This window comes from Rhinoderma darwinii, chromosome 2, assembly GCF_050947455.1.
Source record: "Rhinoderma darwinii isolate aRhiDar2 chromosome 2, aRhiDar2.hap1, whole genome shotgun sequence".
Lineage (NCBI taxonomy): Eukaryota > Metazoa > Chordata > Amphibia > Anura > Rhinodermatidae > Rhinoderma > Rhinoderma darwinii.
Genome location: NC_134688.1, coordinates 20,891,623 through 20,907,030, shown reverse-complemented (window position 1 = coordinate 20,907,030; position 15,408 = coordinate 20,891,623). Strand labels below are relative to the sequence as shown.

At 41.7% G+C, this 15,408-nt stretch overlaps 1 protein-coding gene and 1 long non-coding RNA gene across 2 annotated transcripts in view; one reads left to right on the top strand and one right to left on the bottom strand.

The window, feature by feature from the left end:
- Positions 1-15,408, bottom strand: part of LOC142742049 (uncharacterized) — a 160,233-nt gene that overhangs the window by 105,884 nt on the left and 38,941 nt on the right. The window lies entirely within an intron of this gene.
- NOX4 (NADPH oxidase 4) overlaps positions 10,872-15,408 on the top strand; it is a 160,417-nt gene continuing 155,880 nt past the window's right edge. Inside the window, exons 1-2 of the mRNA XM_075851448.1 lie at positions 10,872-11,302; positions 12,982-13,077. Coding sequence (XP_075707563.1) covers positions 11,246-11,302; positions 12,982-13,077 — 153 coding nt within the window. The 5' untranslated portion in view covers positions 10,872-11,245. The remainder of the gene's footprint in view (positions 11,303-12,981; positions 13,078-15,408) is intronic.

The window sequence follows — 15,408 nt, the reverse complement described above, 5'->3', positions numbered from 1 at the left end:
TCTACAGGGGGGCTGTATGGCGCTATCTACAGAGGGGGCTGTATGGCGCTATTTACAGAGGGGGCTGTATGGCGCTATCTACAGAGGGGGCTGTATGGCGTTATCTACAGAGGGGGCTGTATGGCGCTATCTATAGAGGGGGCTGTATGGCGCTATCTACAGAGGGGGCTGTATGGCGCTATCTACAGAGGGGGCTGTATGGCGCTATCTACAGAGGGGGCTGTATGGCGCTATCTACAGGGGGCTGTATGGCGCTATCCACAGGGGGGCTGTATGGCGTTCTCTACAGGGGGGCTATATGGCGCTATCCACAGGGGGGCTGTATGGCGTTCTCTACAGAGGGGGCTGTATGGCGTTATCTACAGGGGGGTCTGTATGGCGTTCCCTACAGGGGGCTGTATGGCATTTTCTACAGGGGGTATGCCTGTTATCTACACCATACAGCCCCCCCTGTAGGGAACACAATACATCCGCCCCCCCTGTAGGGAATGCCATACAGCCCCACCTGTAGGAAACGCCATACAGCCCCCCCTGTAGGGAACGCCGTACAGCCCCCCCTGTAGGGAACGTCATACAGCCCCCCTGTAGGGAACGCCATACAGCGCCCCTCCGTAGGAAACGCCATACAGCGCCCCTCCGTACGGAACGCCATACAGCCCCCCCCCCTGTAGGGAACGCCCCAACGTCCCCAACCCCCCAAAAAAATTCGACCTACAGTGTGAAAAGACAAAAGACATGTATTTCCTATCCACAGGATAGGGGATACATGTGTGATCGCTGGCAGTGATAGGGAGAACGGGGGACCGAAAATCCCCCAAGTTCTCCATGACTAACCTCTGACTTCCGGCGTCTGCCCAGCCCAATAAAAATGAATGGAGCGCTGGTCACGCATGCGCACAAGCGTGACCGGCGCTCCATTCATTTCTACGGAGCTGCCGACACAGATCCCGGAAGTCAGAGGTTTGTGATGGAGAACTTTAGGGGACTTTCAGTCCCCCGTTCTCCCTATCAATGCCAGCGATCACACATGTATCCCCTGTCCTGTGGATAGGGGATACATGTCTTTTGTTTAATGGCAGAGTGGGGAGATACCTCCCTGCTCTGCCGTAGTGTTCAGTGGCGTCCCGCTCTAGAAGCCATAGCAGCTGCTAGCGGAGCCTCCGGCCATGGTGGGGGCCCGTGCCGGCGGGCGACACAGGCCCCCTCATGCCGCGGGCCCCGTAGCAGCCGCTACGGCTGCTATAGCGTTAGTTACGCCACTGGTTGCTGTACAGTGACTGGTAGTAAAGATGACTCTTCTCTGTGCAGACACTGAACCAGCATGGCATGTTGGTAGATTTTATCTCTTAAGCCTCCATAATCATAGATGCAGCTCTGGAGTGTAATACAAACTGTAACTCAGGATCAATACAAGATAAGTAATATAATGTATGTACACAGTGACTCCACTAGCAGAATAGTGAGTGCAGGTCTGGAGTATAATACAGGCTATAACTAAGGATCAGTACAGGATAAGTAATGTCATGTATGTACACAGTGACTCCACCAGCAGAATAGTGAGTGCAGCTCTGGAGTATAATACAGAATGTAACTCAGGATAAGTAATGTAATGTATGTACACAGTGACTCCACCAGCAGAATAGTGAGTGCAGCTCTGGAGTATAATATAGGATCTAACTCAGGATAAGTAATGTAATGTATGTACACAGTGACTCCACCAGCAGAATAGTGAGTGCAGCTCTGGAGTAAAATACAGGATGTAACTCATGAGCAGTACAGGAAAAGTAATGTAATGTATGTACACAGTGACTCCACCAGCAGAATAGTGAGTGCAGCTCTGGAGTAAAATACAGGATGTAACTCATGAGCAGTACAGGATAAGTAATGTAATGTATGTACACAGTGACTCCATACGCAGAATAGTGAGTGCAGCTCTGCAGTATAATTAATACAGGCTATAACTCAGGATCTTTACAAGGTAAGTGATGTAATGTATGTACACAGTGATTCCTCCAGCAGAATAGTGAGTGCAGCTCTGGAGTATAATACAGGCTATAACTTAGGATCTGTACAAGATAAGTAATGTAATGTATTTTAAGAGATATGGCTCATGCACACGACCATTATTTTCTTTAGTGTTCTCTCCATTTTTGTTTTTTTTTGCGGATAGCATACTGAACCATTCATTTCTACGGGGTCATGCACACATCTGGTTTATTTTTTTGCAGACCAATGTGCTCAATCTGAAAAATTATAGAACATGTCTTATACTTGTCTGTATTTGTGGTCCATCTCACTCTACTGTGTGGGTTTGCAAAAAAAAAAAAAAAAGAAAACGGACAGCGCACAGCTGGCAATAGGATCCGTGTTTTGTGGTCTGCAAAACGTAAACGGTCATGTGCATGCAGCTCACTCAATGGCGCAGATGTACTCCTGTGTCTGTGTCTAGAACGTATAGAAAAATGCACCAAATTTTATGGGGCCGTAGCTTAAAATGCTCCAAGACAAAAAAAAAAGGTCAATCTAGAGTTGTTATAAGTTAGATAAAAGTGTCTAACATATCTAGCAAGATGCGCCAAATTTATCACACAGCGTGCACAACTATGATGAGGTTATGTTGCCTAAATCTTAGAACGATTAGTAAATCTGCCCCAATGTTTTATATTGATTGTAAAATGCATTGTTTCCAAAATGAGCATTAATGCATTTGTTTTATACCCATATTTCTTGGTAGATCCAAGTCATTTTGGTGGGATAAGTCTAAGCCCCACCACAAATTTTAAATTGTTTGCATGTGTATCCAAAATTCCTCGATCCCTCTAAATCTTTGTAGCCTCCTTGACATATTGTAATATCACCGTGCACTGTGCCAAATGACAAACTCAGCCCTTCTATATCTAACACACTCAGCTCTGCTTGACCTGTACATATAAATAAAAGTGAAGCAAAATGCTAGAGGGGGCAAGGTTTAAATAGGATCTTGAATTTGATGTTGTGAGTTGTAGCTCAGCAATGTCTGGATGATGACAGCTGGATATACCTGAGACCAGCTCAGTGTGAAATGTCTAATGAGAGTTAGAATACCGAGTAGTTAACTCGGAATTCAAAGGAGACCTTAGAGAGGTCACAAAATAAAACCTCCAGAGCGAAAAGAAAAATGAAAACAGCACCGAGATGTTACGTCCTCAGTAGCTGCAGACAGAGCTGTGCATGATCAATTGAACATGAGACTCTGAACAGACCTCTAAATCCAGACATCATTACCTGCAATCTCCAAAGCCTTCCAATTATCACTCATGCCGGAGGCTGCGCTGACAACATTAACGCAGAGATTCTAATTAGGACCCAAACACAAAAACGTTTATGGAAAAAAAAATATATATTCTTCTTAACAGAGTAAACCTGCGTATAAAACGATGGAAGAATAATACACTAAGCAGATAGATCATTTATTCACCAATTCACTGAAAGACAACAGAGTTATAGTAATTATATTATTGTACAGAGGGGGCAGTATTATAGTAGTTATATTCTTGTATATAGGGGGCAGTATTATAGTAGTTATATTCTTGTATATAGGGGCAGTATTATAGTAGTTATATTCTTGTATATAGGGGCATTGGTATGGTAGTTATATTCTTGTGTATAGGGGGCAGTATTATAGTAGTTATATTCTTGTATATAGGGGCAGTATTATAGTAGTTATATTCTTGTATATAGGGGGCAGTATTATAGTAGTTATATTCTTGTACATAGGGGGCAGTATTATAGTAGTTATATTCTTGTATATAGGGGCAGTATTATAGTAGTTATATTCTTGTACATAGAGGGCAGTATTATAGTAGTTATATTCTTGTATATAGGGGGCAGTATTATAGTAGTTATATTCTTGTACATAGAGGGCAGTATTATAGTAGTTATATTCTTGTATATAGGAGCAGTATTATAGTAGTTATATTCTTGTATATAGGGACAGTATTATAGTAGTTATATTCCTGTATATAGGAGCAGTATTATAGTAGTTATATTCTTGTATATAGGGGGCAGTATTATAGTAGTTATATTCTTGTATATAGGGACAGTATATTAGTAGTTATATTCTTGTACATAGAGGGCAGTGTTATAGTAGTTATATTCTTGTATATAGGGGGCAGTATTATACTAGTTATATTCTTGTGTATAGGGGGCAGTATTATAGTAGATATATTCTTTTATATAGGGGGCAGTATTATAGTAGTTATATTCTTGTATATAGGGGGCAGTATTATAGTAGTTATATTCTTGTATATAGGGGGAAGTATACTAGTACTTATATTCTTGTATATAGGAGCAGTATTATAATAGTTATATTCTTGTATATAGGGAGCAGTATTATAGTAGTTATATTCTTGTATATAGGGGGCAGTATTATAGTAGTTATATTCTTGTATATAGGGACAGTATTATAGTAGTTATATTCTTGTGTATAGGGGGCAGTATTATAGTAGATATATTATTTTATATAGGGGGCAGTATTATAGTAGTTATATTCTTGTACATAGAGGGCAGTGTTATAGTAGTTATATTCTTGTATATAGGGGCAGTATTATAGTAGTTATATTCTTGTGTATAGGGGGCAGTATTATAGTAGATATATTCTTTTATATAGGGGGCAGTATTATAGTAGTTATATTCTTGTATATAGGGGGCAGTATTATAGTAGTTATATTCTTGTATATAGGAGGCAGTATTATAGTAGTTATATTCTTGTATATAGGAGCAGTATTATAGTAGTTATATTCTTGTATATAGGGGGCAGTATTATAGTAGTTATATTCTTGTACATAGGGGGCAGTATTATAGTAGTTATATTCTTTTATATAGGGGGCAGTATTATAGTAGTTATATTCTTGTATATAGGGGCAGTATTATAGTAGTTATATTCTTGTACATAAGAGGCATTATTATAGTAGATATATTTTTGTATATAGGGAACAGTATTATAGTAGTTATATTCTTGTATATAGGGGCAGTATTATAGTAGTTATATTCTTGTATATAGGAGGCAGTATTATAGTAGTTATATTATTGTATATAGGGGCAGTATTATAGTAGTTATATTCTTGTATATAGGGGGCAGTATTATAGTAGTTATATTCTTGTATATAGGGGCAGTATTATAGTAGTTATATTCTTGTATATAGGGGGCAGTATTATAGTAGTTATATTCTTGTATATAGGAGAGGATAGACGTGTGCTTGTGAGCTCCCTGTTAGGACTATGCATGGCTTCTGACCCAGGTGGAGGAAGGGGGCCTGGGCTGATGATCCTGGGAAAGCCCAGAGTCTGGAGTTTGGCCTGCAGCATGGAGATGGTGGAGGTGATGATCTGGAAATGGTGGCTGGTGAGTCAACTGAATCTCATGATGTTGGTGAATTGTGCACAAAAATGACAAAGAAAAATATCTTTAAAATGGAAATGCAAGTTCGCAAGTTGAGAACTGAAATTAAACAAGAGACTGATTCAAAGGCAAAGCTGATGAAATGTGAGTGTCTGGATGTTTGCACACGTGAGATGGTGATATTGAAGGAGAGATTGCAGAAAGAAACATGCACAGTACCCAAAAATAAAGATCTGGGCAATGGAGAACAAAAGGGAGACCAGAGCCCAAACTGTGAAGAGAAAAAATATCATTGCAAAAAAAGACACTGACTATAAGACTGTGTATAATATTGTGGCACAGGGAAACCCTGGAAGATATGAGTGTGCAGTGGCTGGAGGATCACAACTCCCATCATGTGTGGGGTCTGTGCAATCAGTCAACAAAAATGCTGCTGCTGCTAAAGCTGCAGAGAAATGTGTGCCAGCTGACGAGGGGTTAACTGCAGTAGACTCTATGTGCAGTACAGATGAAGTGAATGCGAGTGGCACTCCTGGGAGTGAGCCAGAAAGTGCTGCATATACTGACATTGTAAGTGAGACCTCGCTCAGCATGGTGATTGACAGTCTGATATCTGATGAACCAGCGGCACAGGCTGAGGCGGACATTGCAGACCCTGTTCTGGAGGTTCAGCCGTCCGCAGTGTCAGTGAATGGAGTGCAGGTTACACAGCGATCAGGAGCAGACACAGGAGGATCTGCAGTACAATCAGCTGAGGAGAGGTCCAGTCCTGACCCACCTGCTGACAGACCTCAGTACAGGAGACTGTTCTCCAGCGTCACAAGACCGACTAACCCCACACCTCAGAGGAGGAACGCGGTCAGAATCAGGTACTCGGGACCAGAGGAAAACCTCCCCTCCAGACTCTACATTGGGAAAGTTTTGTTGAAGGAATTTATGAAGTTTAAAGCTTCTGAGGTGTTCGCTCTGATCCACGTTCCCTCCAGCAGGAATTATGACATCAGTTTCAAGCTGCAATATAGTCTAGACTTATTCTGGAGTATTTTTAATGATACAAAGGAGCACGCGATGTGGGAGCATCTACATGTCATCCAGCTGACTAAACCCCATGTAGTCACCGCCACCGTCCTGTTCCAGTCTGAGGTGGTGGCTCTGGCAGATTTGCAGCACTGGTTGAGCAGATATTGTGAGGTGAAGAGACTGCCAACAAAGATCTATGATGAGGAGGAGATCTGGAATGGAGGATATTCTGTCAAGATCCAGCTGGTTCAGGAGAATGGAGTGACCAGACATCTGCCGCACTCCTTCTACCTGGGCTCGGAGAGAGGCATATGTTACTACCCTGGTCAACCGCGACTGTGCCATAGATGTGGGGGCAGACACCTGGCATTCAACTGTTCCCGTATTAAGTGCTCACTATGTGGTCAGTTTGGGCATGTGAAGTACGATTGTACAGGACCTGTCATCTGTAACCTGTGCTTAGGACCTGGACATACATTCCGGGAGTGTCCACATGCAGAACATAATAAAGAGGAGACCTTTAAAGGAGCCATGGAGGAAGAGCAGGAGGATGCCTCAATATGTGTAGATACAACCCCAGAACCTGGAAGTCCCAGCGAGGATGTGAGCCGAAGTACCAGAGACCCTGCTCCAGAGACGAATGTCCCATCTGTGGATGCTGCACAAGTGTCACCAGCCACTGAAAATAGAGGTCATGCTAAAAGTAAAATATCCAGTCACTCTGTCACCAAAACATCTAAACATCTGCCCAACACCAGTAAAGAACCAGCTGATCCAGCCGCAGCGACCAGTAAGGAACCAGCTGATCCAGCCGCAGCGATCAGTAAGGAACCAGCTGATCCAGCCGCAGCGGCCAGTAAAAAACCAGCTGAGCCAGCCACAGCGACCAGTAAGGAACCAGCTGATCCAGCCACAGCGACCAGTAAGGAACCAGCTGATCCAGCCGCAGCGACCAGTAAAAAAACCAGCTGATCCAGCCACAGCGACCAGTAAGGAACCAGCTGAGCCAGCCGCAGCGACTAGTAAGGAACCAGCTGATCCAGCCGCAGCGACCAGTAAAAAACCAGCTGATCCAGCCGCAGCGACCAGTAAAAAACCAGCTGATCCAGCCGCAGCGACCAGTATGGACGAGGAGGGATTTCAGACGGTTAAAAGGAGAAGTAAAACAGATGATTTTTCTAGGAAAAAAATCACTGCTGCAAAGAAATCACCGGAGTCTCCAGTGCTGGCGATAACTGGGGGACGTTACTGTGCGCTGGGAGAAGATGACCAGGAAGAAGAAGCAGAGATGGAGCAAGTCTCCTCACACAACCCAGATGACGAACCTCAGGATGAAGATGCTGACCCCCCAATGTCCACCAAAAGATGGGGTGTAACGGGACATAGCAGTGGAAGAAGGAAAAAAAGTAGGAAAGATCTGTAACCAGGATGATGCTGAAAATCATCAATGTGAACAGTGTGAAGAATAGGAGCAGGCGGCAGGCGATATTCCAGCGTCTGTCTGACGACAAATCTGACATCATCTTTATACAAGAGACTTATCTGAAGAGCAATGCTCAGGTGTACGCAGCCAAGAGAGACTGGAGACACGGACCATCATTCTGGTCCTTTGGACTGGAACGAAATGATGGTGTAGGAATTCTATTTAATAACATGGACGTACAAGAGGAGAAAGTCCTGGAGATCTGCTCCGGCCGCTGCCTGATGCTGGACTTTACCCTAGACACTGTACATTATAGAGTCATTAATATCTATGCCCAGCAAACCAGGAAAGAGAGGAGGGAATTATTCCAAAATATTAAGCCCTATTGTTTTACTTCTAAGGTCTTTATTTTGAGTGGTGACTTCAATAGTGTCTCCAGTAATGTGGATCGTTCCAGTAGTCACAAAAGATTGAGATATGATGAAAATTTTCTGAATAATCTAGTCCAGCAGGCTCATTTAGTGGACCCCTATAGTCTACATTGTAATCGTAAAGCTTACACTTATCATAAGGGAGGTAATGCAAGCAGAATAGACCGTGTGTACATTAAGAAAGAATTGACGTGTTCTCAGTATAGGATAAGTCCTATAGAGTTCTCCGACCATTGTATGGTGAGTATAACGCTGGATCTGGACGATGCTGTGGTCTATGGTAAGGGTTACTGGAAGGTAAATAGCTCTGCGCTCCAGGATCCACAGTTTAAAGAGTCCTTTATCGCATTTTATAATGACCGGAGAACTACCCAGTGTATGTGCGATGACACAGCGGAGTGGTGGGAGGACATGAAAAGAGACATCAAGCAGTTTATTATAAGAGCTGCAAAGAGACGGAGTAATATGGAGTATATGAGGTATTCTGCCCTGAGACTGCTACTGAGCCGTCTATATAGTAAGATGAATAGTGGAGAGCACGTAGACGGCGAGAGCGTCCGCCAGATAAAGCAGAAGATGAGACAGCTGCAGTATGATCGCCTCAAGTCTCTTAAGGCAGAAGGCCAGTTGGATAGTTTGGGGGTTCATACCCCAGATCCCTTCATTGCCTGTAAGAACCGGGTTAGTAAGAAACTTCTAGTGAGTCTATTAGATGAGAACGGGATGGAGCAATCAGAACAGAAAAAACTTCATAAAATCATTGGAAATTATTATGGAAAACTGTTTGAAGTGAGTCAGATTAGAGATGACGACATAAAAGCCTATCTGAAGAGTGTGACCCTGCCAAAATTAGATCCAGCGCAGGCAGATAGCATGGCTGACCCTATATCTGAGGAGGAGGTCAGGAGGAGCATTGACTCCTTAAAAACCAAGACGAGTCCTGGTCTGGACGGCCTGACCAGCGAGTTTTATAAGGAGTTCAGGGATTTATTGGCCCCTGACCTGGTGCAGGTATATAATGATTGTCTTTCTGCTGGGAAACTTTTACAATCACAGTATAAATCTGTTCTAGTTCTCCTAGCAAAGAAGGGAAATCTGAAAGATTTAAAAAATTGTAGTAGTTATATTCTTGTGTATAGGGAGCAGTATTATAGTAGTTATATTCTTGTATATAGGTACAGTATTATAGTAATTATATTCTTGTATATAGGAGGCAGTATTATAGTAGTTATATTCTTGTATATAGGAGCAGTATTATAGTAGTTATATTCTTGTATATAGGGGGCAGTATTATAGTAGTTATATTCTTGTATATAGGGGGCAGTATTATAGTAGTTATATTCTTGTATATAGGAGCAGTATTATAGTAGTTATACTCTTGTATATAGGGGCAGTATTATAGTAGTTATATTCTTGTATATAGGGGCAGTATTATAGTAGTTATATTCTTGTATATAGGAGCAGTATTAGGCTGGGTTCACACGACCATGTTACGTCCGTAATGTACGGAACGTATTTCGGCCGGAAGACCCGGACAGAACACAGTGCAGGGAGCTGGGCTCCTAGCATCATAGTGATGTACGATGCTAGGAGTCCCTGCCTCGCTGCAGGACAACTGTCCCGTACTGTAATCATGATTACAGTACGGGACAGTAGTTCCACGCAGAGGCAGGGACTCCTAGCATCGTACATCACTATGATGCTAGGAGCCCGGCTCCCTGCACTGTGTTCGGTCCGGGTCTTCCGGCCGAAATACGTTCCGTACATTACGGACGTAACATGGTCGTGTGAACCCAGCCTTATAGTAGTTATATTCTTGTACATAGGGGCAATATTATAGTAGTTATATTCTTGTAGATAGGTGGCAATATTATAGTAGTTATACTTTGATACATAGGGGGTAGTATTTTATTAGTTATATGCTTTTACATAGGGGCGGTATTTTAGTCATATTCTTATGTATAGGGGCAGTACAGCTATATCTTTTTCCGTGAGGACAGCTTTTCTTTATTTTTTTTTATTTTATGTTAACATCACAACTTGATCCAGTGTAACTTCTGTTTTGACTAAAAAAAAAAAAAAAAAAAAAAAAAAAAGCGCCTAAATACAAAAGCTTCACCGTGTAGCCAAAATTTGGGCAAAAAACATTTCATACTTTTTTGGAGAATTTGGAAATTCATTTATTTTTCTATTATTTTTAACAATGACTTTAAAAAAAAAACAAACGAATTTAGTTAATTTGTGTGCATTATGTATTAGAGCCCCAAAAGAGCGCTTATGTAAAACGAGTCTTAGCTTCTCATTTTTTTTATATATATTTGTTTCTTTTATTTTATCATTAAATCATTTTATTTGTTTTGTGTTTTTTTTTTTCATTTTGTTTATATATATTTGAATTGCATCTTTTTTAAATTATTATTATTATTATTTTATTTATTTTTTTGGTATGGATAATCAAGCTGGGAAAAAAAGCAAACATCTGTTTGAAAAAATATGAGCCCTCAGGGCCCCTGTAGCTGGCAGCCCACCTCCTCCTAAGCCCTCCTAAACCCTCCTCTTTGTTAAACTATATCTGAATGGAAAAAGTTAGCCAGGAGTCCAGAGATATGGGATGATGGGATGAGTGCTGGCTTCCTGCTACTATTATGGGCAATATTCTGAAATACCTACAGTGACAACATCCTTGCATTTGATACATTGTATCTTATTATCCTGTCACTTTAAAATAGTTTGTAAAAACTTTTTACTGTCAAGTTTGCAGTTTGTTTTGTGTGCAGTGACTGCTGCTGATGACTCTCATTTGTAGACAATGCCGCCTGTCCTACACCATTAACCACAGGGAGAGACTTGGGGATGGTGAGATTTACATTAGGCTGGGAGTATATAGACATGAAGATCACAGGGGAGAAGACAGGAAGCAGCTTCCTGCAGCTGGGGGGAGAGCGCTGACCATTGTGGATTGTTATACTACAGCTGGAGCAGAACTGGAGGATGGCTTTACCTTGTAACAACTGGCTCTACAATGAAGGCTTTAAACACCTCTTCCTGGTAGGACGGATTCTCTATTCTTTTCCTCCATTTTTAATTCTATGTTTTTTTTTCACTTTTTATAGCATTTCTATGCAAAACCGTAAAGGATTTTGGAACTTTGCAGCATTTACCGGTATTTTTTATTTTTTTTGTATTATATACATTAAAGTTTATGCTTGACTTTTTTTTAACTTTGTAGCGATTACCTGCATAGACTTTTGGTCCCTAACCTGTAGCTCTTCAGCTTTTGTGAAACTACAACACTCAGCATGCCCTGACCGTCACAGGCATGCTGGGAGTTGTAGTATTGTAAAAGTCAAAGAACTGCCGATTAAGGGCCACTGGTATAGAGACTATTATAGTAGCAATAGTAATTGCAGACCGAAAAAAAATTCTACAATTGTCCAAATTAACATGCGACCGTGCCAAATTTTTGTGAAGTTAATGCAACCCTCAAGTTACGTAACAAAAACAGCAAAACCGATTATTTAAAAAAAAATAGTTTTGTGTGGGTGGATGTTCCCTATTCTTAATTTAGATACAATGGGGGAAATCTATTAATACTGGCACATTATACGAGTCCATCCCACAATGCAGTGTGCATCAGATTTATTAACATGGTACGAATCCGGCGTAGGGTGAAAACAATTTCAGGTCGGTCCTACTTGGAAAAGTAGAAGAAAATGATATTAAACTAATTGCACTCCGCACAACTTTGTTGCTCTGATTCCTAAATGTCGTATTGGGGCCCAACACCATTTTTTTAATATGTTTAAATCAGAAACCTGTCAAATATACATGAATAAATCTGCCCCAGTGTTGTCATGCAGACCGAATATATCAATATCTACATCCTGGCTTTATTAGGTGCAGTTATGTGTGTGTGGGTGTATATGTGAAGATTGATGTTTTTGGTGATTTCAATTTACACAATGTCAGGATTAGGAATATAACATGTACGATTGTCACAATTTCACATGAAAGGGTAATATGTAAGCAAAGACAACCTAAGGCTTTAAGAGCATGGCAAAGCCGCATGTATGGGGCCTGTAAAATGGCATTTAACATTCCTTTGGATCCGTAATATAGAGCCCTACGTACTTTGTACAGCACTGTATTCTTCCTACATATGGCTCGTATTTTGCCTCCATGTGACACAGTATTCTACCTCCATATGGCACCGCATTCTGCCTCCACGTGGCATCATATTCTACCTCCATATGGCACCGCATTCTGCCTCCATGTAGCATCATATTCTACCTCTATATGGCACCACATTCTGCCTTTAGGGGATAATACCTCTGTAATACAAAATCCAATGACACATACAGTACCACAATATTTTGTTCTCACAGATTCCATATGAAGCCATGAGAAAAACCTTGGCTTCTGTGAAAAATTGAGGGTACAGTATAGGCCCATAGATTTCTATGGGTGATTTATGATTGATCTGTACAACAAGAATCTAGTACAGCAGGGTGTATGAGAATTTAGACAGATAGATATAGGGGGTGCAGATGTATCTGTCACACCAAGGCCCTAGAGCCTAATGGTACCTCTACCCCATAAGTGGGGGTCCTGTTACAGATTTTACATTGAGACCCTGAAGCTTTAAATTAGGCCTCTGGCTAGATCCACAATCCCAATGTTCAAGTCTTACTAATAAGTTGTATTATCTTCTTTTTTTTTTCTCTCAGTTCTTCTGGCTGGCTCTCAATACTCTACTGTTCTGGAGAACCTTCATCCGGTATTACAGCGGCCCACAGTACTACTACTTACACCAGATGTTGGGGGTAAGCACTCATAGAGGGAATGTTTTTGGATGCTACGTGAGATGTGTTTTCACTAGCACCAGGCGGGTGACAGACCCTGTCCTGCTGCAGTGGAAAAGCTGACAAGTCCAGAACAAAAGCCGCTGTTTGCTTAGTCGCTGCCTCTGGCTGGGTTTGAATGAACTGACAGATTGCTGGAGACCCCCCTTCCCCCTCACCAGCGCTGCAGGGGTCCTCTAAGCCTTCTACCGTCAGCCTGTGGAATGAGCAAGCTGTGGGATCTCAATTAGGTAGAACGGATGTAGTGGTGCTGATCTGTCTTAATAGAGGGCATTGCATATTTACTCTTCTCCATTGCCGGCTATGGGAAACCCAAGAAGGAAGAGCAGCTTGTTTCTGAGTTGTATTTATTGAATAATGCATTAGAATTCGCAAACCGTATATATTCCAGGGTGGTGGTTTTTTTTGTACTAGTTGTATAAAACATTTCAAGGGGTTGTTTAATATTGAAAGAACCACATGCTTCATTAAGGCTTAGGAATGTCATAATGGGGTCCCCAAATTGGGACCACCTTTTAACCATGGTGGAGAGCCACCAGAAAGAGTGAAATCACTCTGGGGGACACAGTACAACTACCTATAACCATCAGGGAGATTCTAAAAGGGGACTCGCAAAGTGGTGTGTGAAGCGTTCTGCGCAAAATTTTGGGTATCATGCTTTGCCCATTTATATAGGACATGCCCCTAACCTACAGCATTTGAATCCCAAATAGTGCATATGATCCCTTTCATCACACTCCAAAATGAATACAGACCTTTTAAACTATTACAGACACTAGATCAGAACCCCTTAATAAATAGAGACCCTCCGGAGCCCCTAAATTAATACAGATTGCCGACCAGACTCCCACTAAAATAAAGGACCCAAGACCATACTATCCCCTTCCAAAAATTCCAAAACAGACTTATAGATACTCACCTCACCCTGTTCCTGCACTCCTCTTCAATCCCGGGCACTGCTGCAAACAACTCAGACGAGAGGTGCCCAGAAATGAAGAGAGAGTGCAGAAATGGGGAGAGGTGAGCATATATGGGGACTTCTGAAATTTGCCTTCTTTTCAAGGAGTCTGGGAGATCTCCACTTTTTCCGAGAGTCTCCCCGATATATCGGGAGAGTTGGTATGTTATGCCTATAACATGATTGCCCATTGAGTGCACTGCTGGAAAAATTTGGATGCGTTGGCAGCATCCCCCATCAATAACATTATATCACCTGGGGCTCCAGCAGTCAGACCCCCAACAGTGAGCTCATACTTGGGGGAGTTGCTCCAAGAAAAAGGACTGTCCTAGGTGGACAACCCCTCTAAGGGGTTTTGCCATGACAAACTTCTCTAATATAGCTACTGTTAATGCCATAGAGCAATGTTGGGTCATGGGTCCTTGGCTGTTTTTGTGTCTCCCATTGACTTTAATTGAGGGTGACCTCACATGGGAGATTGGAGACTAGGCACCCCTATTCTCTGGATCAGACTTATATAAAATATAGGAAGAACTATTGTAAATTGATCTTCAGATATTTCATGACACTATATAAAACACTATGGAACTATTGCCTTTTCAGATTCTTTTTTAGCTTTTTACTACCAGGTTGCCATATAATTTAATGTAAAGGGGGAGCCACAGAAAGGGGAGAAGAGAACAGGGGCTATGCAATTCTATCAAGCCTGGGTGACTTTGGGGCAAAAGTAAGGCTACAGAGCTGTTAAAAATGGCTGCTGTAGCTCCTTGCTCCATATCTCCCAAGTGTTCTTATTTGCGAGGGACAGTCCTAAATCCCTTTTATCCCTCATTCCTCCTGAAATGTTGCTCTTTTAAAACTAAATGAGCTGATTGAAATAATAAAAAAAAAATGCTATACTGCCCCAGAAATAAGTCTGGCTCCCACCCTGAACATTATATATATATTTAGTTTATTTTCTGTGGTTGCTGAGAGAGTGAGGTTTATGATAAGAAGTTTGTCAACTCTGGAAATATTCTCCAGGAAACTGCGTCCATATCTTCAAGGCTAACGATTAATCCCCTAAAATAAATGTCCAATGCAGCAGATCGAGGACATGATTGTGACGGTTTATTGGCCTTGTGATACCTCTGGGCGCAATCATAGAAAAGCCTCTCAATAGAATAGACAAAAATAAAAAATAGACCATGTCAGAAACGACTCTGCTGACCTTTACTGAGAGATGAAGACCTTCAAAGAACAGGATTTTAGGAAATGGTATTATGTTGAAAACAACAATTTTTAACAGAATTGACAGAAATAGATTTTTGCATTTGACAAGAAACCTTCTAGAT